Here is a 24,451-nt window from a genome sequence, read left to right as displayed (position 1 = left end):
GAAGACTACAGGAATAGGTTGCCTATGCTCTCCCCTCCAAAGCTCAGTAGCACACAGAAAAAAGGCTTAGATATGCTAGAAACATAATTGTCTGGGTATAAATTAGCAACCAGTTTGTGCGGCATTTAAGTCACAACCGGAAAAAAAGTAGCCGACAAATTTCCAGCTCATGTTCAGCTCACCTACAAGCTACCAAGACCTCCCCGAGACAACGCCTGGAAAGGAGTTGTAGGAAGGCACGGAGTGAGCACAATACTGACCGCATTGAGACAGCGGGCTGTGTCATTTTCCTACCGATTGGTGCATGCAGCCACTTTTTCCATTGTTGCATTGGGGCTGTGGGGGTCCCCGCCATTTGCAGCCTCCCCGCTCTCCCCACTGATGCCAAAACAGCTGCCTCTGCGGTTCAAAGGGGGAAGTGCTGTGGCATTTTGCGGTGTGTCATTATTCTCCGTTCATCAAAATGTCTCACAGGAAGTTTGAACGCCCCCGCCACGGCTCACTGGGGTTCGCTCCTCGGAAGCGCTGCCGCAGGCATAGGGGAAAGGGTAAGGCTTACACCAACATTGTCCCATTTTTTCACGGGATCGTGATTTATTGTGCCCTTGTATGCGCTTCGTTTGGTCTTTTTATGCATAGTTTTTCTGCAATGGTCTGAATTTCCGGTTAGCTTGGACAGCGGTGCGGAAATTGCCAGCAGATGTGGAACTCGGAAACTGATCTTTTTTCTTCCTTCTCCTTGCATGCCACGTGAATGCCCATTTAAAAATATTTGAGGATCTGTTGCGGATTAATTGACCTTTGGAGGAAGTGATAGTCTAATTGGCGATGTTGCCCTTCCCTCACGATCGTACCGGTGAATGTTGCTCATCGTGGATACGGCGGTAGAAATTCGTTTGTACTGTGATGGACCCTTGTTTTTCTCTTCAGTAAAGGCTTTCCCCAAAGATGACGCTTCCAAGCCTCCTCATCTTACTGCCTTCATGGGCTACAAGGCCGGCATGACGCACATTGTTCGGGAGGTTGAGCGCCCAGGATCTAGTAAGCCATTTCCCGATCTAATACTTAATTGCATTGCAGGACTAGTGCCTTTTACCCGGGCGCTGGGTTCAAATGCGCGCTTTTGCGCTGCTGCGACCCGTCTGCTGTCTACAAGCACCCAAGGCTCCTCCTCGGAACCAGATGGTGTATATTTGAAAACAGCAGCGCCCTACAACAAATGGATCGGGTTGAGTTTTGCTCCTCGATGCAGGCTTCCATATTCCTAGTCTTGGGTTACTGGTTTCGTTTATTTCGAATCCTGACCCGCTTATGCGGGGCTGAGCCTGAGAAAAACCATGGAAGTGTCATCTGTTTTCTGAACTTGGCCTCTCAGTAGTTCTTGTATACCTATCGCGCCTGTTCTCTTATTCCGTTGTTTTCGATTGTTTATTTTTGTTCAGAGCTACACAAGAAGGAAGTTGTCGAGGCCGTGACCATCGTCGAGACTCCGCCAATGATGTGTGTTGGTGTTGTCGGCTATATCGAAACGCCTCGCGGGCTGCGCGCTCTTTCAACGGTTTGGGCTGCTCACCTCTCCGAGGAATGCAGGAGGCGCTTCTATAAGAACTGGTACAAGAGCAAGAAGAAAGCCTTTACCCGTTATGCAAAACGCTATCCTGAAAACAACAAAATGTGCGAGGAGATTGCAACGATCAAGAAACGGTGCTCAGTTGTCAGGGCCATCTGCCACACACAGCCTAACAAGACTCCCGTCGGTCTCAAGAAGGCTCACATCATGGAAATCCAAGTGAATGGAGGATCCGTTTGTGAAAAGGTGGGCAGCCGGCATGGGTTGTAGACGAACGTTTGGTCCGGCGAAGCCGTGCTCTGATGTCATGTGGATAGACTGTAGCGTTGTTTCCGTCGATGGAGCCTCTAAGCTTTCGTAGTCCTCATCGGCTTTGTTTCTAGAGGATGCTTTTTATATTGAACGAACCCATGGAATTACAGACGATGACAATAAGGAACTCGTGTTTTCTTCTGAAATGCTTCATGCTCCCCTAGCGGATATGGTGGGAGCATCGTCATGTTTGAATATGCGTCTTTCACTACTGCTCCTATTTCTAATCGAGTAAACTGCCTGATGACTTGGCTGTATCGTGAAACTGAGCTGTGGTGTCGCGGCCCGTCCCTTTTCATTATTGTAACTCGGTGCTTCGCAATTCATGTGTGTTGACCTTATGCCATGGAAAATTCTGCTATCCCCCTTTTCACAGGTCGACTTCGTGACCAGAATGTTCGAGTCTCCGGTTTCCGTCAGCGCCGTTTTCGAACAGAACGAAATGCTGGACGTGATCGGCGTGACAAAAGGTCATGGAGTAAAGGGCGTTGTGTCTCGTTTCGGGGTAACTCGTCTGCCTCGCAAGACGCACAGAGGGCTGAGGAAGGTCGCTTGCATTGGTGCCTGGCATCCAGCCCGTGTGCAGTTCCAGGTGCCTCGCCACGGTCAGAAGGGTTACTTCCACAGGACAGAACTGAACAAGAAGGTCTACAGGATTGGTAGTGGCGCTGACCCGCGCAATGGCTCCACTGATGCTGATATCACCGAGAAGAGGATCACACCCATGGGTGGTTTCCCACATTACGGCGAAGTTAAGAACGACTTCATCATGATTAAGGGATGCATTGTTGGGAGCAAGAAGAGGCCTATTACTCTGAGGAAGACTCTCGTGCCGCGTACTTCGCGCAGGGCTCTTGAAACCATCAATCTGAAATTCATCGACACGTCTTCCAAGTGGGGTCATGGGCGCTTCCAAACATCTGAGGAAAAGGCTAAGTTTTATGGAATACTCAAGAAGAATGCCGCTTCGTCAGCGAGGCAAGGCCAAATCAAGCATTAGTATCGCAGACCCGTGACTTAGGTCGAGATTGTGTTCCGTAATGTTGGTGCTTCCCTGTTTCGTGAATGCGGTAGATGCAGATGCATTGAAGCTTTCTGCAAGTTTGCATTTTGGCATACTTGCAGTGTGGCGTCGATGCCCTATATTGTCTACCTTTCGCGCTTAGTAGCAGGAAAAGGCTTTGCCGGAAACTACGAACTTTCGAATTAAACGCAATCAAGCCTTTACACTTTAAGTGTGCCCACGACTTTCTGCTGCATATCGGCTAAATGAGGACTTCCATTACTTTTGGCGACGTTTATCGTGGGTGCTGGGTTCAAATGCGCGCTTTGGCGCTGCTGCGACCCGTCTGCTGTCTACAAGCACCCAAGGCTCCTCCTCGGAACCAGATGGTGTATATTTGAAAACAGCAGCACCCTACAACAAATGGATCGGGTTGAGTTTTGCTCCTCGATGCAGGCTTCCATATTCCTAGTCTTGGGTTACTGGTTTCGTTTATTTCGAATCCTGACTCGCTTATGCGGGGCTGAGCCTGAGAAAAACCATGGAAGTATCATCTGCTCTATGGCGTCTCTGGTTTGTGTCGTACTATGTTGTCCTAGATGCATCCTGTAGAGAATGTGTCATTCCTTGCCATATGTTTAGGTGCCCACGTGTTTAAAACACCCTTATTGTGTGTTTAGTCATCTTCTCGTTTTTGGGTGCTGGGTTCAAATGCACGCTTTGGCGCTGCTGCGACCTGTCTGCTGTCTACAAGCATCCAAGGCTCCTCGGAACCAGATGGTGTATATTTGAAAACAGCAGCGCCCTACAACAAATGGATCGGGTTGAGTTTTGCTCCTCGATGCAGGCTTCCATATTCCTAGTCTTGGGTTACTGGTTTCGTTTATTTCGAATCCTGACCCGCTTATGCGGGGCTGAGCCTGAGAAAAACCATGGAAGTATCACTTCACCATCTTTAGTGTTGTGCCACCTAATATCCCTGTGTATGTTCCTGTATCCCATGTGGCAGGCTTTTAGTTGAGTGAGTATCCATGACTGTGCGCAACTGCAAGAGCCCCCTTTACTGTATGCAGCCGGCATCTTGATGAGAATTTCCTGTAACACCCATTCGTCCGAGTAATAGTGACGATGTTCAAGGATACCATGCATCACCATCTGATTGCCGGTTGCGATGGGAATGCTTCCTAGTTCACAGGCGTTGTCTTTAAAAGGTACGCTAGCGTGCGGGCGCTGGGTTCAAATGCGCGCTTTGGCGCTGCTGCGACCTGTCTGCTGTCTACAAGCATCCAAGGCTCCTCGGAACCAGATGGTGTATATTTGAAAACAGCAGCGCCCTACAACAAATGGATCGGGTTGAGTTTTGCTCCTCGATGCAGGCTTCCATATTCCTAGTCTTGGGTTACTGGTTTCGTTTATTTCGAATTCCTGACTCGCTTATGCGGGGCTGAGCCTGAGAAAAACCATGGAAGTGTTACTCTTGAAGTTGCACGCTAGCGGGACATCTACCGAAGTTGAAATGCAAAGGAGATCATATCATTGTTACCCACTGGAGTTTCCAGACCAGAGGTGAAGCAATGTACCTCTACAGGCATTCGAGATTTCGATCTCTCGTTATGCACTTGGTAGCTTTGGCGTCGACGAATCCTAAGTTTTGCTCAGGATTTATTCTTGGCTCACTTTTTCAGTCTTAGCCATAGCGTACTTTTGCTGGAGCCGCCTGCTCCCCGTTGATGTTTGTGGTGTTCGTCGTGAATATGGAGGTGCCATTTTAGGACGCTAGCGCTAAGGGGATCTTCAGGCCCCGATCGCGGTGAAGTTCGAGCCGGGTGGTCGTGAAGCAACTTAAGATTTTGCCGGCTCCGACGCAAGGGTGCAACAATCATTGTGTCTATGCCTTAAGTGGCTTTTTCTGTCGCTATTTTAAAAGAGAAGTTGTCTTGGGGCGTACTGGATGTGCGATGGGAGTACAGTGGCGTGCTGACGTAGCGAAGTAGAGGTGTCAGGGCAGACCTACTAGCACTTTGGTCAGTTCCAAAAAAGTTGAACTCGCCAGTTCGCTGGTCGGACGGCATTACCACGATACAGCCGCCAGTGTAATACAGGGTCGAGATGTAGTGATTCTAGATAGTTGCTTTATGCTTGAGGTGCGGCGATGCGCCGCGGGGGCGCACTACGGAACCGGAAGCTGTTTCTCGGATAAATGTGCTTTAGCAAGCAGGGGTCGCCTGCCTCATGAATAGGCAGCTGGGCAATAGACTGACGACACTTTTAGTAGGCCCCCATTGTGGTCAGCCGCACGATTCGAATACTACGTGCTCTTCATGATTCGCGTGCCAAGTCGACGGAGTCTGGGTCGACGCCATGACTGAGAACAAATGTCGCGGCACGCACCCCAGCGTGGCTTCAGCCCTGTTATGTTCAACTGCCCATCTGTTCAGCCAGAAGGGAACAATGTCATGTGTTCTTTTGGTGCCCCTCGCTCGTACACTTCTTTTGGCTGTTCCCACGTGGGCTTCACACCGCGGTACACGTGCAGGGTGCGGACCAGCAGAGTCTTCCAGCAAAGCAAATAGACGAGCTCAAAGAAACAACTTCCTGCTCACTACACTACACCAGCTGGGTTTAAGCGACGCCGCACTGCCACTTACCGCTTAAGGTTAGCCCGCTCCAGCGCATACGGCCAGCAGGTTAAGTTGTAATTGTGGTAATCCGGGATGCCGTAACACCTGCAAGTTAGCCATAATGAGTGAGGAAACACAGCGAAAATGAGAGTGAAAGAATCGGTGGGTGTACATACTGACTGTAGCACTTGAGACCCCCAATACTGGATACGAAGACCAAAAGTTCTCATCAATGACGATTTGGTCGTTGGGCACGAACAGACTGAAGAGCACTACGAGGCGGGAAATAGCAGAAGGCTTTCAAGCAGAGGCTTGCAACGACCAAGCGAAAACAGCCACAGAAACACTCGAAAGGCGCACGCCACTCTGGAACTAAAGGAGAGCAGCATGGCTGCAAAGAGAAAGAGCAATTAAAATGACGTAGCGGGCGTTGCTCAAATGCAAGAGGGCACCAAGAAAAGGGCAACAAGGACGACAATGACACAAGAAAAACCTATGCACTTGCTTGAAGATTAGCTTTAGAAGCAAGAAGCGCATAGGCAACGCAGGGCTCTGAATGAGTGTTCACAGTGTTGGTGAGCGCTAACCATCTGGCGTATTTGTCGAGAGCAACGACGCCGAAAATGCTGGCCCACACAGACTTGGTAAACCAACCCGAGTGTGCGATCAAGCCCATGTGCGCCATCTTGTGCAGACAGGATAGAGATCCTGAACCGCACACACGCAAAAACGGTGTATGCGAGAGGCAATGAAGCTGCCCCGCGTGCAGCACGCTTCGGCTAATGGAAGGATAAAGCCTCTCGTGTGTACACATATATGGGAACTGAAGTAAACAGGAAGAGAAAGTGCTTCGCAATAGTGGGAAAGTCCGTAGAATGGAGCACAAATCCAATGGATTTCCGCCTCTATTCCACACACGAGGGCCTCAGCAGGGTTTTGCGCTTTGGCTTCCTCTGTTTTTGCGCGTTCCAGCAACATCCATGAGCGTGTCATCTCCGGGTTCGTTTAACACTCAAGACAAACCCCCAAGTGTTATGCAGTACAACATCTGTGACCAAGCTGCTTGAGAAAGGGATGTGGAGCAAGCTCAAGAAAACGGGCAGCTGGACCACTTTTCCAGAAAAATGTAGATGGCAGAATGCAAACGCGCCTGAAATTTCTCTGGAAACGGCAGGAAACCAAAAAATCTTTGCATTCGGTGTGTGTTGTGCATGCTGTCATCTCCGGAAGGGAGCCGCAAGCAGTGAGCTCACCTCCTGTTCTCGTATTTGCCCTTATTTTCCGTGAAAATGATTATTCACTTCAGCGAATAAAAGGTGGTTCGGGAATGAGGAACAAGAATGAGGAAAAGGGAACGGCGGCTGCCACACCACTAGGCGGAAGGCAGAAAGCCCCGACAGAAGGCTTCTCCGCCTCACTTTTGCTTTCCACTTAATCAAGCATAAAGCTACTATCCACTACTGCGTCCTTTGTTACCACTTCATAAGATGCAGTCGTAGCAAAAGACGGTAGTAAATCGCGTATTGCGACCACCGAGGCCTCTCCGATGCACGCACGGCTTACAAATATCACCACAATTAGGGCCATTTTTTATGCCATCAAGTTTCTTTGTATCGATTTGAGGTTGTGTATAACTCCTAAGCCTTTACACCCACAGGAAACCTGAACGGGTAAAAGCTTTCCTCCTTGAATCACTCCATTTTCTCGGTACGAGTAGATGCCTACAGGGCTTTTCTCACTAGCAACTTGTATCCCTTCCCTCCCTCCGTCTTTCTCCAAGTGTCTTCTTCTACGTGACGCAGATAGGGAAGGGGGAGCTCATCAGATTCTCATGGTGACTCCCCATCGAAGTTCCACGTAGAAAAACACTTAGCCCCAAACTCAATGCAAGCTTGATGAAAGGTTGCTAAGTGCTTCTCGAAGAGCTCTCTGTTCCCCCTGCCCACACCCTTCGATTTCTTAGATAAATGTAGTGAGACAGCTCAAGACAGTTAGAGCTTTTCTTGCATATAGCATCTGGGACACTCAAAGCAACATGGCGTTTTCTTGAATTAGACTAATTTTATTCCGCAAGAACAAAGCACAAGATCAGGTAAATAACTTCCTCTTGAGTCACTCTTAGCTAACTTTGGTCAATGTAGCAAAAATTGTTAGGGCGTAGCCAAGGCAGTTTGATAGAACACGTGCTCGGGGAGGACAATTATCAAAAACCACGGCAGCCACCGTTCGCAGCGACTAGCGTTAATAGCCACAGCATGCCACAACCTCTCCTACTGCACCAAAGCCCAGGAAAGTCATCTGAGAACCGCTGAGGGCGTAACCCAGACCATTTTGCATTACTAGAAGCTTCCATCTATCATGTCCTGGATGCTCAATAGTCAAAGAATCCAGCGTTTCTACGGCCTCCTCTGAACACTTCGCATCCGCACAGATTGCATGCATGCGCGGTAAATCTGCAAATAAATGAGGAAGTTTCAAAGCTTTTTTAGGAAGCCAATATCGATAGCCCTGTTGCATCTCTAATTCTCACGGAAATAGATAGAAAAGAAGTTTATTTTGTAAGGGGATGGCAAAAAGTCCTTGCCACCTGGTCTCATACTTCTTCTGGCCATTATCTGGCCCACTGCTTGAAGCCTGCCGATCCACTAAAGCCATAGCTCCAGCCGCCAGACACATAATCAGCCGCCGTCTACCATGGCTCCTCATTCATCTCTCTGAGCTTTGCGCATACATTCGTGAACACCGGTTAGCTGCTCCCTGGATTGTTCTACTGCTAACGGCGACTAGTGATGTCAAACCACCTGGTTCAGGCTCTAACCAGAAAGGGCCTTCGTAGTGTAGATTAGTGGCATGAGCTTGCAAAGAGTATACAGGCGCGGTGTTGCATTTTAGGTTAAATAGGCATAACACTGAAGCTAGAGCCTAGCAACTGGGCTTTGTGTGAGCGTAGGGTCATACAGTCTGCAAAAAGCTGTGTTCAATGTTCTCTGTTTGCCTACCTGCCTTGGAATGGCTCACAATTTTCATATTGAGGTCGATTTCGTACGCGGTCATGTTGGCATACCAGAGCGCTCTAACAAATTTCCGAGCCCTATCCGTTATGCTATTCTTGAAAATTCTGGGAGCCTCCAGATACGAGCTAGAAGTAACTGATCGGCTTCCTAAGCATTGGCAGAACTAAGGCAAGAGATGAAATGGGCATATCTGTTGAGTCTGTCGAAAACGACATTGATGCTAGCCTGATCCTTGACCTCAGGCACCCCAAAAATAGTGCTCACATTCAGAATAGTCCAAATGCTGTGAGGAACTGGAAGGCTGCTCACAGGGCTTGGTTTAGTAGAGCTGAGCGGCTTTAATTACTAACAAACTGGGTATTTCAGTTCATTCCCTTTTGGCAAAGGACGCAACAAGGCTACCAGAAAGACGGTGACAGCTCTTTCACCGTACTGGGAACCCAGTCGCGGCCCAAAAGATCCTAGTCATGTGCCTTACGCAAAACGAAACTGCCGAGAAAAGTGGAATTGTGCAGACGACTTTGTCCCGCCTGTGATTTGAACCATAGGATGCCATTGTGAACGAGTCATGTTTTACAATTTTGTCATTCTGAATGGTGGCAGTGAAACCGGGAACATGTACGTCAAATGCATCAGAGGCATGCACGGTCCAAAAACTCTGTGAACACTTGTGAAAGATAGCTGTTGTGCGGCACTACAATGAACTGCTAGAAGGTCGAGAGAGTGTTTTGGGGAAACAAAAGGTTGCATTGTGACGTACTGCAGAAGACGCCAAAACCAGCAAAAAAATCTCAGATGGGCAAAATACTGAACATTCTTCGTGCGGTAGCTTGAAGACTGAAGCCGGCCTCACCGGTACATGGTGACCATATTCTTGCTGCCTGCAATTATTTCACACCCACAACAGAGCTTGTGTGCGAAGGATGGCGTTTCTCCTTATTGGTGAAGCGAGAAGAGTAGCAGGCACTGGTTTGATACTTTGTGGAACCGGCATCCTGTTGGAAGAGAATAACACCCACCACTACGTCACTTTCCTCTGATGCTAGGACAAAAGATCACCTTGAACCAGGGAGCTGCACTGAGGCTCCAGGTAATCCACCATTTGTGAAAGCCCCAGCGGTCGATGGCTTGATCTCTGAGTTGCTGGCCAGCTTGCGACCATCCAAAGCTATTTTTTGGGGAAACTTGAGTCAAACCACCACAAAAACAGCTGCTAATTTAAGGAGTTCGCCTTGCAAACAATATTTCCTGGTATACTCAAATACTGCTAGATTCCTGTGCTCAAGCTTTCACAATTACCTTTGCTGTTTAGCTCTCTTCAGCGTAAACCGATGAGTCAGGACTTCTGTGAAGGCTTGAAATATAGGCAATCCGTGCAAGGAGACGGCTTTTTCAACATAAATACAGTTGTCACTAGAATACTTCTTTCTCCAAAAACCATGCCCGAACGGGCATGTGTTTCTTATTATTACGGGTTAGCGAGCGTGGTACACCTTTAACTGAATAGTGGGTTTTCGCGTGCTTGACCGTCTATATGGCTGTCATAGGAGTTTTTAGTCTGCATGAAAGCATCGGTGCCCCCACAAATAGTTCATCCGCTGGAAAATGATGCCTCTCTCCCGGCTGTGGAGCAGCTGCTTTCACTTCAGCCTCCAGGCCCTCCTCTACCGCTCCAACAGGCGTTGCACCACCTTTCGATTGCTAGAGTGTTCTTTTGTGCTTGAGTTTCAGAACGGTGTTTATATGCGTGTTACTGGGTGCGATGTGTCTGTCCAGCCGCATAAGCAAGAAGGCTACTTGACCAACAGCCTAGGGACCCGGGAGATTGCGCCTTTCAGGCTGAAGATGAGGATCTGGCAGGCAGTACCCGTTACTGAATTGGCGCAAACTCGCAGACAGTTGTCAATAGAAGCGTAGTCAGGAAATCGTTCAGTAGCTTGCTCGCTGAACACCAGACAAATGCTGTGGGGAACCCTGATATCAACCTGCATCCAAAATTAGTGGACGAGCGGGGAGCATCTGCATGTAACCCTGAAACGCTACAAACTATGACGTTCCACATGGGCGCTTCCTAAGCCGATACATTACTTTTAGACGCGATACGGACTGACGCAAAAGCTAACGAGTGTTTTCTATTAGTCGTTCTTAATTTCGCCCCCATGCCCCTCAAAGTTCCCGACATGAGGGCAGCGGGACAGCTAGGGTGCGCGTAGCTTCACCGTCCAAGCACTCCGAGCACTTATCGCTAGTTGGAACCACAATCATTGCATCTTGCTCTATCCAGTAAAGAGAAATCAGCAACATCTAAGATCTGAGAACAGGCAAGGGGCCGTACAATTGCTGGATTCTTTGACTGTTGGGCATACGAGACACGATAGACGAGACGTTAGAGCACAGTGGGCTGGGTAACGCCCTCAGTGGTTGATGGATGACTCTTTCCAGGCTTTGTTGCCAGAGGGAGAGCTTGTGGCTCTCTGTGGCTATTAATGCTACACGTTGGGGATGGTAACTGTCGTGGGTTTTGGTGATTGTCCTCCCTCAGTGCGGATTTCGCTTGCTATAGCTGCCTTCATCCATGGGCATTGCATGAAAAGTTGCCAGTGATTACTTAGAGGGTACTGTCTACACTCAAGTCAATGCGCATGCACTTATGGGTTTGCGGTCTCTGCGTTCTTCCCGTGGTATTGCTTTATTTGGGACTTAGAACTCGACTATGCTGCATGTGCCGGCTGAATTGGTTCACAGACATTCCTCTATTAGGCGTGGACGCACTCTTAAGCTAATGTGAATTTTGATTTTTTTGACACGTTTAACGTCTCGTCCAATACTCATGGCAGGAGGCCCACACATCCAGCACTCCGACGACAGCGAACCATCGCGCCACTCCGGTCTTGTCGGTTTGGTCCCGTGTTCGTTGATGGCTGTTGTGTGTGTGTTTCTCCCTGTTGATTACACCTAAGCGGTTGATGCATGCCTTTGACTTTCTAATTTGCACTACTATTTGTTCGTTTCTGCTATCCTGGGCAGTGGAGAAAGGGCGAGAACACTTCCGCTGTCCTGCACGCAGTTACTCTCGATGTTGCGGAAGACGAGGGCGTACGTCGTGCAGTCATTAGGGGACAATGTTGCGAGCAAAGCTAAACTCAGATATTTTCACTACACTTCGTGTAAGTAATCAGGACTCACTGGAGAATTGAATGATTGGATTGTTCGCTTATCTATATCGCGTGTTTCAGCCTAGCGTTCGCTCACTACTATAAGAAACCAAATGTTGTGTGGGTGTGCGCTAGATGCTGTATGCAACTATGTATGAGTGCTCGACGGGCTTCGCTTATGCAGCAACGTGCACCCTAGCTCTCCCTCTTCCCTTAACCCGGAACCCTGCGGGGAAGGGGACCTTGAGGGAGAGCTGTGTCTGAGAAGGGTTCAACAAATTTCGATAGAGTTTGTATCGCGCAAGTTTCAATTTCAGTGCCTCCCTAGGAAGAACTCAATTGACGCTTTACATCCGAGCTCTTAGTCCTGGTTTCGCACTGAAGCTCAGACCCCGACAACCAAAAATGCATGTATAAAACACATGGCGCAGTAAGCTTTAGCCAGGGGCAGTAGTGGTTTGGTGGTGCAGCACAATTATAAACCCTTTTAGACTGCGTTCTGTACTGGCCAGCCGGAAAGAAGTGCAGATGGGAAGCAAACAGCCAAAGAGAAAGGAAGAAACGCGGAAGACAGATGGAGGGGTCAAGACCAGAAAGTAAACAGGCGTAGCTAAAGAAGGAGAGGCTAATATCCACCAAGCCAAAGCCAACGCGAAGGAGGCTACGAAGAAAAAAGGTTGCACAAGGCGGTGGAATTACGACTTATTCCAGGAACGAACTTCTTGGCCCTCAGGTGCCTCGAGTGTCTGTCCAGGAAATGCAGCCACAACAGAACCCTACAAGAGGAGAGATTTGCCCGATCAGCAGCTCGTGACGAACTCAGACGGGAAAAAGCATTGTGCACACGACGCACCTTTTCGTAATCCTTGTCTTTCACGTCAGCCCAATTGGTTGAAAGAACAGTGCCCCCTGACGTTTGCTGCAACCACAATGAAGGACAGCAAAAAAACACCGCTAAGAATGGTCAATCAGAGAACAACGTAGAGACGTAAGTGCTAAAAATCAGAGAGCCAAAGAACCAAGCGCTCACAGAACATACACAACACAAAGGCGGAATTCCACGTCCTGTTGCAGGCTACACGTACAAAAGACTTAATCATTGCTCTTCTCGTGTCTTCATCCCCTTTGCCATAAATGTCTCTGAACAGCTTCTGTAGGGCTTGCTCGCCCTCTAACTGTTCGGACTCTAGTTCTGCTGCTATTTCCTGAACATGGACGAGCAATCGTCAGTCAACAACGCAACGAGAGCAATGAGGTTAAAGGCGGATTTCTCTGACGCTAAACACATACTCTCCGGCTTGACTTCAAGGGATCCACGGCGGGACTAGTGCCTAACTGAGAGCTGGCTGACTGGATAGATTGTAAGCTTGGGGTAGATAGTTAGCTTGAGCTGCGATCGAAGTGTTGGCTTGCCTGTCCTGTCCCTTTTGATTTGTTAGGTGACGTTCGTACAAAGGAACAAAACTAACCTTTTCTACTTTGTTCCAATCGACCTTTTTTTTGGAGGAAGGGTACACTGAGGTGGCCGGAGGAGGACGAACTTCAGAAGATGAGGCAGGAAGAGGAAGAGTAGCTGCTCTTGACGCCTCATCTTTCTGCTGTTTGACTGCCTCTAACAGGGCCCAGCTCCGTCCCCTCTCCTTCTTAAACAACACAACCTCCAGTTTTGTCTGAGCACAAATGCCAGACCGCAATTTCTGAACCCAGGAAACTGAACCTTGGAAGCAAATTGGTCAAAGGCCTTGATCGTTGCCATCTTCCTTTAACAGCCACAATCGTTGCCATCTTCCTTTAACAGCCACAATCGTTGCCATCTTCCTTTAACAGCCACACCAGAAACACCGATCAAGAGGAGAACTGAAGGAAGGCCTTGGCTTTCAGGCCTGCTCTATAGGTTCTTAAGCTCTTACTTGAAAAATTTCGTACGAAGACTGTTCGGGGATGATCTCATGTCTCAACTCCGGTATACAGAACACGAACAACTCCGGATCCTTCGCATTAGCTTGTTCGTCTTTTTCTCCTTTCCTCTCATTCCCCATTGTGTTCGGATTCTGTATTTCAACTTTCAGGCTATAAGGGGTAAAGCCCACCATGACGCTAGAGGGCTTGAGGGATTTAACAAAAAAGGTGAGGAAAAGTTTTTCTTCATTTTGCATCCATTCGTACCTGAGGCGCACGCACACACACCCCAGCGCCAGAGATGAAAACCCACGGAAGTGACGATAAGCGATATTCATGGGGCGTCCTTCCATCAGATCGAGTTTACATGAGAATGTTGGTATAATGGGCTCCAAACTTTACATGAAAACTCACCGAGGGATGAAAGACGGCTGGGCTTCTGTCTTGCTTCCGCCTACAGGCTCCATTGTGAAAGCTTCCAGTCTTCCTCCTTTTTGAGTCCAATGACTGCCAAAATCACAAGCACCATATGATGAGTCGAAGGCCCTCCACTCTAGAATCCTCAGCGGAAATGGCGTTCGGCTGGGCCGATATACACTCCCTGCAGTCGTGTGCTGCCACAAAATAGATTGAAACACATGTCGAAACGTTATTTTCTTGTTTTCAACCGATTAGTGGCCAACTGGAAAAGGATATTTGCTTGCACCACTGCATGGGGCCTTACAGGAGGCCCCCCTGTGTTCGTGCATGTGCAAAGAAGCTTCTGGATGAGGTTTCCCATGGATATATACTTGGACACGGTTTTTTCACTTAGCTATCCATAGAATAAGCTGTTTATGTTTGCCTTGTCAAGAGAGATGAAGCCCATGTAAGCGCAATTTTCATCAAGTTGCCTATCTTTTTTGAGCACGCGTTGGGTTTGTTTCTGCTTTGCCGATAGTGTCTGGTACGACAGCCTCTCCCTCTACCTATGCGCACAGATAGCGTGTAACCAATTTTGGCGTGGTGACCTCCTTTGATGTGTGTTCATGGCTGCACTAAAGAAAATGTCAAGAGCCGCAGGGCAATAATGAAGGCAAGAGAACAGAAACATAGCGAGGCAAGAATAGAGTAGCGGGTTCATAGGGAGTAGGGGAAGGGCGAGTCTCTTTAATCTGCATTGGTGTAATATCTACTTAGCAACTATTTAGGGACCCTTGAGATGTGTCGTGTTCCCCTCTAACGAACACGGTACACCCCGGATTTTGTCCAGCAGTGCCTTCCATGCTGTACCGAGCCACCTCTACAGGTATGCAGTGGCGCAAGCCGCACGTAGCAAACAAGTAGTGGTTATCAAAACTATTTTCACCGCTAAAGGAGCGTGAAAAAGAGAGGATGCTACTATAGGTAGCCTGAGATGTGTTAGTATCGAAGCGCTAGGATCAAACAAGGCGCTGGCAACAAGTGAAGGAAGAATTGCAACAAAAACTGTGGACTCACGAAACGGGGGAGAAGAGAAAGAAGGAGAGGTTGGGAGTGAGTAAATTGAAGTGTGTTACCTTGCTACACAAGGAAAAACTCGATGAACGTTGCAGCTCTTAGAATCCAAGGAAATTGTGGCGAAAAATGAGAACCCCGCGATACGGAGAGGCTCATAAAATCGATACACTAAAATTGCACAGCGAAATTGGAGTTTTGCTTGGGTAGCAAGTGGTGTGCTTCATCATACGCCCGTCCAACTGAACTCCCTACGCATCCCCAGCACGATAAAATGCAGCAAAACACCTTGGGATCAAGCCTAGGGTTAAATTTCTTCACAAATCTTGCCCCATCTAAAGCGTGCATGTGCCTGTAAGGCTTTGAGCTCGCCGTGTGTCAGTCTGCATTCTTCAAGTCTGTTATCGAAGTTATTGCAACAAGCCCGCAGTCCCAGCATGACCCCTTGCGACCCTCCCTCTGCTTTCAGCCCTTTCGGCCTATGCGGTTTGGTGAGATGTCATATTCGGAGGCGTTAAGTATGTTGTGCCCGCCTAGCCAGGAGCACAAGTCATCCAGGCAGGTGTTCAATTACGAAATAGCGAGGCCCATGAGGCGCGTGGACGACACAAGAAGTTGAAGGCCCATGTACAAAAGAATCAAAGATGAGCAAGCAGGGAAACCCTCACACTTGATCACTAAGGATGCACTGAATGAAGAGTAAATTAAAGGGAGCAGAGGTGGAAAATGGGGAAGAATTGGGACCAAGTGCCCCTCAGGATCTCGATCTTTGGCGAATCTCCTCACTTATAAAGCCCACATAATCACGCACCGCCTTGTACGGTTTAGAGCTTAATGCTAGGCAAGCAGAAAAACTTGTAATACATCAAAGAAGCAGCCTCAACTTGGCCTAGCCAATTACTTCGGGCTGCAACAATGGCGGCTGCCAAAATTCCTGTTCTTAACCCAGCATACTCCAACTTTAAGAAAAAGTGCCCATTGACCTATGTGGGGTGTATGGACCCTCAGAGGTCCGTGTAGGGAAGGTCTACGGCTGTAATGGAAGATTTTACTTCTCCCATTCGAGGGAGATCCTGCTGGTAGCCTCTGCATATCATGCGCTGTAGTGCTGAACAAAAACGACACACTCAATGTGGCCATACTGCAGCGTTCATATACATATATATGTATATATCTATGTGCGCAGATACTGCACTTCCTTCCATAGGCTCGACACTTCGTCTTTCCTTTCCCTGTTTGTCGGCATGCGCCGCAGCGCTATCTTTTGTAACCCTTCTCGGCTAATCTGTCCACACATTTCTCCCCACAAGCCTCTCAGTCTGTCTTCTCTTTCCGTGTCACTAGAATCTGCCTAGGATGTATCTAGCACTTGGCACTGCTGCGCATATGGAGGTACTGCTTTTTCTGCTGATTGGACTTGGTTGCTCACTGCAAAGGCAGAGCAGCTCCACAGAGAGCATCGCGCCCGCCTGGAACAAGCTGAGCATCCACAAGATCGAAACAGAAAGGAGAGAGGAGGGGGTATGGTAAGGAAGAGACACGGACTATAGAGGAAGGGCAGTTCTGTGCGGTAGACGAAAATCGAACACGGCACCCGAAGGAAGGTACTATATCCTAAATCCTAGGCAGAAGCACGCTCAAAGGTCCACCTGTCACTACACTTGCACGGCAGTGGTTTGCTGCATGTGTTCCCAGAAGGCTCACGGATAGTTGCCAAGGAAGCAGATAGTGAATAGAGGGCACAGCGCATAACAAGTTCCCCTAAACAAGCACGTAAACAGAGCGTCTCCTGTTGCATTGATCCGCAACCGTGTATACCTGTACGTTATGCACATAAATTAGCGCTTTAAATGAGCTGCTGCTGCGCGCGGAAACAGCAGCTTTATCGGAGGCAGCGGGCAGGAGATACAGCAGCAACGGGATCCCCCAGCAGCAGTGGTACACCAGGGCAGGAGCAGAAGCAGCAGTCGGCAGACCAGTAGCATAGACGTAGGAACATCCTCCTTTGTGGCTGGCGAGTAGCAGAATCCGCATTCGAGATGGTCATTACCACCAGCAGCACTAAGCACAAACCGCAAGCCTCGGAGACACCCTTGAGAAGCACCCACTGCAGGCCCCATGACACCTGAAGAAAGGGTGTGCCTCCATCTTGGAGCCTTCAGCAGGAGTTCAAGGCGTATCCGCGTTGCGGCTAACCTGCAGTAGCTCCAGAGAAGATGTGGAGGGGCAAAGTCCAAACTGAAGAGGATGTAAAACAAACGCGGCTCGCAGCAGCGGTGCTTCAGAGAGACAGCAGGAAGGGCAAGACGGAAGAACGGCGGGGAGAAGCAGAGACAAGAGGCACACATAGAGAGGAGTGGCTGACCAGAAGAAGGCCACATGTGGAGAACAGCAGTCCAGAGTTGCGCATGCATGGGGTAGCGCAGTGGAAAAGGGGCAGTCAGCGAATAGAAGACTTACGCGTGGTGTACAGCGCTGCAGGGTTCAACTCATCAGGTGTCACAGAGGCTCCTAGCATACTCAGCAGAGCTGCTACCGCAAGTCCCACGGCAAGAGCAGACAGCTGCAACGGAAAATCCGTGCATGCAGACGCGCAGCACGCTTGGAGAGTCTTGAGCCTTAGCGCACTTCTCCGTCGCTCTACTCGTGCCTGCACTTGCAGCGGCTGCATGGAGAGGCGAGCCAGAATGAAGCCTTCTTGTCAACGCAAAGCGCGCGCACTTACAGTTCTGTTTGTCCTGGCGTCGACTGTGCCGCTTTCGACGCCTTTAGAGGAAAACAGGAGGAAGAGCAACAAGCCGCAACAGCGAGCGCTCATCAGGAAGACTACCGCGAGAAATCTGAGCAGCTGGAGGCCTAGCCCATCCTTCGCGCATGCCGCAGACATAAAACAGACAAAGCAAGTGAATGCCACGCACACTACGTGCAAGGAAGCATCCATCGCAGTCTCCGCGGAAAATCGAGACTGCAGCAGTGCAGTCTGCTCCGCGGGGAGACAACGCTGCAGTCGTACGGCAGCGTAGGCTGTGAGATGGAAGGTTTGCAGCAGAGAGGCGCTTCCCAGGATGCAGCAACAGCAGGTAGCTGCAGCGGCGAGCGGCGAGCCCTGCGTCCGCTGCTGTCTGTACACCCGGAGGGCATTTGCACAGATCGCCAGTGCAAAAAGCGACAAGACCATGTAGAGCGGCAACAAGCCTGCAGACAAGGGAGAGCACTTTCACATGGGAATGCTGTTGCCGCTGCTCCTGCTTGATGCATCCAGGAAGCGTACCTGTGCTCATGCACGGTTTATACAGGGGGCATGCTTGGGGGATGAAGAGACATAGACAGCGCGACGAGGAGATCAGGAGCAAAAGTGCCAAACGACAGCACCTACAGAGATGCAAACGATTCGCCTACCCTGGTCTTGACACGAGAACTGTCTGTAGAAGAAACTGCCAGGATTGAGGAATGTTGCAGAGTAAGCCGCATTCAGCTGCTTGCCCTCATCGCATCGTGTGATCTGCCCACAAACACTGACTCCGCAGTCCATAAACGCTAGAGCTGGTAGACACACACATAGAATGCAGCAGAATCCGACAGAGAGCAGACAGGAGGACGGCAACGCGAGGGAGGCAGCGTCTGCAGCTGAGGCTTTGAGGTTCGCAGGGAGTATGGAATGCCCAAGACTCACCCATGCTGTAACATCACTCCCATCCAGTGACGAATCGATGGCCTGCAGCAAAAGAACCATGAACCATCCAAGTCTCCAAGTGTTTTTTCTCGAGAATTTTTCCCACCCACCAACCCCAAAGACCACACTGCAGCGCAGAAGAGAGACTTCCCCCTACATCCACGACGCTGTCTGGCCGAGTCGCACCAGGTTCAATTCAAAGAACGACGGCATGCCAGTGCTGAGCTGACTCTCCGAAGGGGATCCGGCTGCAAAAATGCGAATCTCCCTACACACCCCTTTACCGCAAAGTGAATTAACAGGAGGCCAATCCAGAAGTCGAAATTGCCGTGCGCTTCTAGACCAGACGCCGCTTCCATGCCCTGCCCTTCATAAGCAGCCTGGGTTCAAAAGTTAGCGCTTACCAAGACTTTGTCTTACAATGGAATTCTTGCGGATGGCTCTGCAGGTTGCAGCGAGAGTTGCCTCGCCTGCTGCGTCGAGAGGAACTCCCGCAGCCGCTGTTGCTGCCTCGTACTCCACTGCCGCAGACTTGGGGTGTATGAGCAGCTCATGGCCTTCCTCATGCAGCATCTGCGGGGGTGGACCAAAGGAAAGCTTTGCGATCTAGGGTATTTACGAATGTCTGTTTTTTCTCGTTGGTCAAGCGTCAAGACGAGGGACGCTTCTCGGCGACGCGAAAAAGTATTATGAGAAGGCGCACCGAGTACGTGCCACATTTACATGCAGCAAACATGCAGCAGCAGGATTTTGTTGCTGCTACGGATGCAATGTGACAAGGCACTAATGGACTGGATCGGGTGCGCAACGTACCGTCTCGACCATCAAGGCACCTCTGCTGCCGGGGGGAACAGTAAAGCAAAAGTCGCCGATTGCCTCGAAATTTGCTCCCCGTGCAATTCCCAGAACCTTCTTGCTTTCCACGGGAGGTGACAGAAGCACTGCAGCCGCAGCTGCTGCTGCCGCAGCAACGGGTGTGATAGCCGTAGGTGTCGCCTCTGCGCATGACAGGCCGCAGTTGAGGGATAGGCAGAACGCCACGAGGTACCACAAATAGCAGGAGGCATCCAGGTAGCCTCTGAGGCTGCCCGCGATGCTCCGCGTGGATAAGTGTGTCCCCTTGGTGGTCATCGATGCTCAACCCTGCGCCTCGAAGCCTCTCAAAGAGCGTCAATTGAACGCAACGGAGGCACAGCGCTGCAAAACGCAGGGGGGTTTTGATGCGCCGGTGTATTGCAGCGCGTCCCTATGGGGTTCAAGAGGAAGGCTGCTTCTCCGGATGGAGCTTGCAAATTAGAGCGCTACATGCGCGACTCAGTTTCTAGAGCATTGTGCTGCTTGCAGCAGTCCTGAGGGTGTCAGCGCCTGCATGACGCGGGTGAACTTAATAAATGAAGATAAAAGAGCAGGGTATACGTTAGGTCGCCGGTTGTTGGGAGGCAGGGGGTGTATGGCTTCGCGGTGGAACGGAGCGCGTTCATGTACATACATGCGGCGAGGAAAAGGGGCAGGCCAAATTTACCCGGATCACGGGCACAACGTACAAATAAAACCCCGAAAACACATCATTTCGAGGGTAGCGCCTGTAGTTTAGGGATTGGGGCTGGGTGGAGAGCGCTCATACTGCACATTTTGGTGGGCACGACTCCTGTACAACATACACCGCAGAAGGACCACCGCGTGAGTAGGCTCTCACGTCCATTGGTCTGAGGACGGCAGTACATAAAACCAAGGCAGAACACTAAGGAAAGCGCTAAAATCAAGAAACTAGAGAAAAGGTCCATCAAAACTTGATACTTTTAACTCGATTTCATGCCGACTGGAGGACCACCCTTCGGGCATCGAATACCTAAACAGGCCTCAGAGAAGACCTTGTGCAAAATCGCACAGAAATACCACCATTTTCCGTTATTTTCTCGCAATTCTGACGCTTGAATTCCTCCTTTTTCATCTAGTGTCAATGTTTCGCCCGTGGAAGCCTACTTCTCCAGCTTAAGGGGTTCATAGCCGAGCCCCACGTCGACTGAACACCGTTTTGCATCGTCAGTCACCCCTAAGAACACTCCCAAATTGGGAGCGTGGTAAGCTACCTGGAGAGAGCGGTAGCAACAGCTTCTCAAAAGAGCTTTGTTCCTCCTCTTCCGATTTGTCATTAGGCCAAGTGGTTTCAAGCCTCGTGGGAACCGTCACTGAGGGTCCGGCCAGCTGCACTCTTGGGGCATGCCTCCTCCCATTTGCAAGCAATAACTCTGCAAGCACACGCGCTACCCTCATGGGGTGAACGTTTTCGCACGCATAGGCACATCTGAAATAACTGCTTGGCTACAATAGCATCTATCGCGTACCGGTCGGCGCGAGTGTGTGTGTCTACTCTGAGAGCGTCAGGAGTAGCAGGACCTCCCCCGCTAGATACCAGTATCCATTCTAAGCGTGTCGCACATTCACGTATTTGGAGGCACGAGGTGTCACGCTTCACCTACGGCCTACGTAGGGCGACGCTTAAGCCCGGCTCACCACCAACTTGGTAGAAAATTAATATTTTCACCAAGCAAGCTCCTTCCTTCCCATGTTCTCGCAGTTCTTGACATCGGACGTGATGGCACAGGGGCTGCTAGGGTGCGCTTTGCTGCACCCTAGAGGCACCCCAAGCAGTCCTAGCTAGTTGCACATAGCACCTAACGTGACACGTTACACACGTACTTTTGTTACACTAGCTGTATACAGATAAGGATAGAATTGACTAATAGATTTGCGTGTTCGTATATTTAAATTATTGCACAGTACCGTTAGTCCGGCACACTTAAAGAATGTTGTGTGCGCGTGCTCCAGATGTTATCTGCATATAGCTGTAACTGCTTTGAGTGCTCAAAGGGTACAGCAACGCAGCACAGCCTCGCTTGCCCCCTCCTCTCATGTCGGTAATTGTGAGACACTAGAGGGGGAAAAGGGAAGCTTTCCTGAAAATGCGAAGTAGCCTACCAAATTGGCGATGGGACCGCAGTAGTGTCGCCCCCTACGGAGACATTCGCAACAGCGTTACGGCCAAAGTGTAGCTTGGTGCTATACCCAAGTGGGTTGGCTAAAACCTCTGTGTAATTGCCCTTGCCTTTGACCAAAACACGCTTCTGCAGAGTAGACTAGATTATAGGAGTCACCACTGCATAGAATCAGGGGCATCCAATGGCAACCCCTGAGATATCCGCTGCCAAGCTTGGAGCCGAATTTGCCGTAGGAAGCCGCCAGAGGCCCATAACTCCGTGCAGGCTTTCACGATTATGCTGCTGTTCGTTTTATCAGTCACTAGACTGAAATTTAGCTTTACATTTTTTGGTGTCTGCTCGTTTAGTTCACAAATGTAGACTTCACAGGCAGCTTTCACTTTTGCCACTTGCTGCAGCTAGAAAAAATGGCCAGGCTACGTTGCAGGAAGTACTTCTCCACTCAACACGAAGTAGGGTCCCCTGCGTCTCCCCCGTGTCAACTAGATCGTTGAGAAGCCGCTAGGGAGACGTTCGTTGGTGTCAACTAGATCGTTGAGAAGCCTCTAGGGAGACGTTCGTTGGTGTCAACTAGATCGTCAAGAAGCCTCTAGGGAGACGTTCGTTGGTGTTACTTAGATCGTTAAGAAGCCTCTAGGGAGGCGTTCGTTCGTTGGACGGAGGTAGGCCAAGTGCAAGAGGGCCCCTTAGTGGCTACGTCAGGGTTGTAGCCGTATAAGTACCACCAGTCTATCCAGGGGGCCCCCCTTCAGAGCCTGTTTAGGTCTGCGCTGCACGCTGGGTATCAGGGGGCCCTTTCGGATCACGCGTTGCTTTGCGAGGGCCCCTGAAAGAACTACCGAGCGTACCGTCTGATCCTCCTAGCCTTCTAAAGCGGCACAGAATGCCAAAATGATCTGAGGGAAAACAGCCGACGCTTTCGAGTCGCTGGGTGCCAACCAGGCTCATCCCAACAGGGCACCAACGGGGTTGGTCTGCTGCAGCTGTTGGTTCGTCGATTCCGCTTTCCTGGCAAAGCCCCTTCTTGGAGCGCTCTGGAGAGCCACTGGGGGGAGAGGCGTCTTCGAGTTCGCCTTCCTGGCGCGAAGAAAGCTGCAGAGGAGGGTCTGAGGTGACGAACACCCTATCGAATCTGCATCTCGGCTTGTAGCGCCTCTTGACTTCGGCGTGGTTGTCGTTCCACAACATGTCCCAGGTGTACATACACCTAGAGCTTCGCCCCAAGAATTCCCATGCGTCAATCGTTCCCCTGGGCACAATTGTATCGCTGCTGCTGCTGCTGCTTCCGCCTCCGCCTTTGAATCGCTTATTTGGCCCCCCCTGTTGATGGTGTCGGCGATCCAGCAGGAGCTCGTCATCTCTGAGATTCAGATCTCCTGCAAGGATCGCAGTGCTGACTTTTTCAGCCTTTCCCAGGGGGAATGCGTCGGAGAAGACTGGCCCCTCTTCCTTCTGCTGCTCCTCATGCTGCTGCAGGGGGTCAGCCGTAGTGACGGCTTCCATGAGTCGGAAGCAGTGCATCAGCTGCTCCCTTCTCTGCTGCATAAACGGCCTCATCGACTCCAAGTGGGTGGTTAGCACCAGCAGAGGCTCCTGGGGTCGTTTGCTGCTGCTGCAGCATCCATACAACAAATGCCTCCCCATGCTGCTGCCTGGGAACCAAAGAGACTGCAGCTCTCCTCGCGCAGGCGGCACCATCTGCTTTCTGCAAAGAAGCACTGCACAGTAATAAGGACAGCCAGGAACCAGTGCCTGCGTGTCGCTCGACGCTTCTGGAGGAGCAGCAGCTGCGTCAGAAGATGGGGGAGGCCGAGGTAAGTACAGCCTGTAATGCTGCTGCAGTCGCTGCTGAAGCAGCCTGGCACTGCTATCAACGACCTCCTGCAGCAACACCACTGCTGGGCGTCGCTGCAGCACTTCAGAACAGACTGCGAGCATCCGCAGGCGCAGCATGCGATCATCGAGTCCGTCCAGATTCCTGCAGCAGCGGCAACGAACAAAGGCTGATGACACACAGCTACATTCGCATGAGAAAGAGGACGAAAGCGGCGGTGCGAAAACACGCCCAGAGCAAAAAGGAGAAGAAGCAGCAGCACATCCTACCTACGATAGCTGCACGCTCCTCACGTTCCCAACGCTGTGGCCTATGTTGCGTTGCCGTATTTGCCGTTTCAGTAACAGCCGCCTCCTCGAATCCTACCAGGTAAGCAGATCGAATTCATCTCGCCAGATTGGAAGAGCAGAGTCTGGGAAAAGGCTTTCCGGTGTATCCGCACTGAGAGGGGCACTGCCAGAGCCAGATTCTCCCGTCTTCATGCTGCTCGCGCTGCCACCCCCGCAACTGCTACTGCTCCCATGCATGCTCTGCGGAGCCGAACTTTTGGTTTCGGAGCTTTCATTCCTGGGAAACGAATCGCCGAAGCCACCAGTTGATCCTTTCTTTCTCTTGCGGCCGCTGCTGGAGCTGCTCTGGTTGTTGTTGGTGAGGGGGGGACCTTCAGAAAGCTGAGTCGAGTCAGTGTTGGTGTCGATGGCGGCTATGTACGGCCGGTGTCTGGGGAGGCTGCTTCTTGTGCTGCCGCAGCTGCTGCTGCTTGGCAGGGATATCGCTGTCTCTGCTCGCCCCGTTTCTCGATTCAAATCCTCGCTGCTGCTGCTTATGTACTGAGGCTCATCGTCCTCCTGCGTCTGGTGGCATTTCCGCTCATGCTGCTTATCTTGCTGCTGAA

At 50.4% G+C, this 24,451-nt stretch overlaps 5 protein-coding genes across 5 annotated transcripts; 1 reads left to right on the top strand and 4 right to left on the bottom strand.

The window, feature by feature from the left end:
- The first annotated feature begins 463 nt into the window (after positions 1-463).
- Positions 464-2,882, top strand: LOC34624301 (60S ribosomal protein L3). The gene is made up of 4 exons (XM_026337143.1): positions 464-548; positions 931-1,041; positions 1,443-1,816; positions 2,259-2,882. Exons 1-4 carry the CDS (start codon positions 464-466, stop codon positions 2,880-2,882), a joined length of 1,194 nt encoding a protein of 397 aa, XP_026192928.1.
- Positions 2,883-5,204: 2,322 nt separating this feature from the next.
- LOC113147241 lies at positions 5,205-6,191 on the bottom strand. The gene is made up of 3 exons (XM_026337142.1): positions 6,094-6,191; positions 5,534-5,611; positions 5,205-5,250 (listed from the first exon to the last, which is right to left on the bottom strand). Exons 1-3 carry the CDS (start codon positions 6,189-6,191, stop codon positions 5,205-5,207), a joined length of 222 nt encoding a protein of 73 aa, XP_026192927.1.
- A 6,179-nt stretch (positions 6,192-12,370) lies between these two features.
- LOC34617480 (protein SGT1 homolog A) lies at positions 12,371-13,834 on the bottom strand. Its single transcript, XM_026337136.1, has 5 exons — positions 13,586-13,834; positions 13,145-13,345; positions 12,761-12,880; positions 12,529-12,594; positions 12,371-12,421 (listed from the first exon to the last, which is right to left on the bottom strand). The coding sequence occupies exons 1-5, from the start codon at positions 13,829-13,831 to the stop codon at positions 12,371-12,373; spliced, it is 684 nt and encodes a 227-aa protein (XP_026192921.1). The 5' UTR covers positions 13,832-13,834.
- A 1,523-nt stretch (positions 13,835-15,357) lies between these two features.
- On the bottom strand, positions 15,358-19,854 carry LOC34617479. The gene is made up of 11 exons (XM_026337141.1): positions 19,537-19,854; positions 19,128-19,296; positions 18,910-18,971; positions 18,724-18,765; positions 18,450-18,552; positions 18,196-18,245; positions 17,511-17,613; positions 16,480-16,594; positions 16,241-16,322; positions 15,915-16,009; positions 15,358-15,529 (listed from the first exon to the last, which is right to left on the bottom strand). Exons 1-11 carry the CDS (start codon positions 19,852-19,854, stop codon positions 15,358-15,360), a joined length of 1,311 nt encoding a protein of 436 aa, XP_026192926.1.
- A 1,036-nt stretch (positions 19,855-20,890) lies between these two features.
- LOC34617478 (tyrosyl-DNA phosphodiesterase 2) lies at positions 20,891-24,038 on the bottom strand. Its single transcript, XM_022730849.2, has 3 exons — positions 23,923-24,038; positions 22,571-23,700; positions 20,891-21,147 (listed from the first exon to the last, which is right to left on the bottom strand). The coding sequence occupies exons 1-3, from the start codon at positions 24,036-24,038 to the stop codon at positions 20,891-20,893; spliced, it is 1,503 nt and encodes a 500-aa protein (XP_022587245.2).
- Between the last annotated feature and the right edge of the window lie 413 nt (positions 24,039-24,451).

The sequence above is a fragment of the Cyclospora cayetanensis genome, unplaced genomic scaffold (assembly GCF_002999335.1).
Source record: "Cyclospora cayetanensis isolate NF1_C8 unplaced genomic scaffold, CcayRef3 CcayRef3_contig_167, whole genome shotgun sequence".
Taxonomy (NCBI): domain Eukaryota; phylum Apicomplexa; class Conoidasida; order Eucoccidiorida; family Eimeriidae; genus Cyclospora; species Cyclospora cayetanensis.
Note: the sequence above shows the minus strand (reverse complement) of the source record. Positions and strands in the feature narration are given on the sequence as shown.

Coding starts and splice junctions, on each gene's coding strand:
- LOC34624301 (XM_026337143.1), top strand. CDS start 464: ATGTCTCACAGGAAGTTTGAACGCCCCCGCCACGGCTCACTGGGGTTC. Junction 1,042..1,442: donor GGTTGAGCGCCCAGGATCTA/GTAAGCCATTTC, acceptor ATTTTTGTTCAG/AGCTACACAAGAAGGAAGTT. Junction 1,817..2,258: donor GAGGATCCGTTTGTGAAAAG/GTGGGCAGCCGG, acceptor CCCTTTTCACAG/GTCGACTTCGTGACCAGAAT.
- LOC113147241 (XM_026337142.1), bottom strand. CDS start 6,191: ATGGCGCACATGGGCTTGATCGCACACTCGGGTTGGTTTACCAAGTCT. Junction 5,612..6,093: donor CTCGACAAATACGCCAGATG/GTTAGCGCTCAC, acceptor GCTAACTTGCAG/GTGTTACGGCATCCCGGATT. Junction 5,251..5,533: donor GAGCGGGCTAACCTTAAGCG/GTAAGTGGCAGT, acceptor ATTTGTTCTCAG/TCATGGCGTCGACCCAGACT.
- LOC34617480 (XM_026337136.1), bottom strand. CDS start 13,831: ATGCAAAATGAAGAAAAACTTTTCCTCACCTTTTTTGTTAAATCCCTC. Junction 13,346..13,585: donor CTTCGTACGAAATTTTTCAA/GTAAGAGCTTAA, acceptor ATTTGTGCTCAG/ACAAAACTGGAGGTTGTGTT. Junction 12,595..12,760: donor GAGCAATGATTAAGTCTTTT/GTACGTGTAGCC, acceptor TTGTGGTTGCAG/CAAACGTCAGGGGGCACTGT.
- LOC34617479 (XM_026337141.1), bottom strand. CDS start 19,854: ATGACCACCAAGGGGACACACTTATCCACGCGGAGCATCGCGGGCAGC. Junction 18,766..18,909: donor CGTTCTTTGAATTGAACCTG/GTGCGACTCGGC, acceptor CTTTTGCTGCAG/GCCATCGATTCGTCACTGGA. Junction 16,323..16,479: donor GGAGCTGCTCTGCCTTTGCA/GTGAGCAACCAA, acceptor TTAGCCGAGAAG/GGTTACAAAAGATAGCGCTG.
- LOC34617478 (XM_022730849.2), bottom strand. CDS start 24,038: ATGAAGACGGGAGAATCTGGCTCTGGCAGTGCCCCTCTCAGTGCGGAT. Junction 23,701..23,922: donor GAATTCGATCTGCTTACCTG/GTAGGATTCGAG, acceptor CCGCTGCTGCAG/GAATCTGGACGGACTCGATG. Junction 21,148..22,570: donor AAGGCTAGGAGGATCAGACG/GTACGCTCGGTA, acceptor CGACACGCTTAG/AATGGATACTGGTATCTAGC.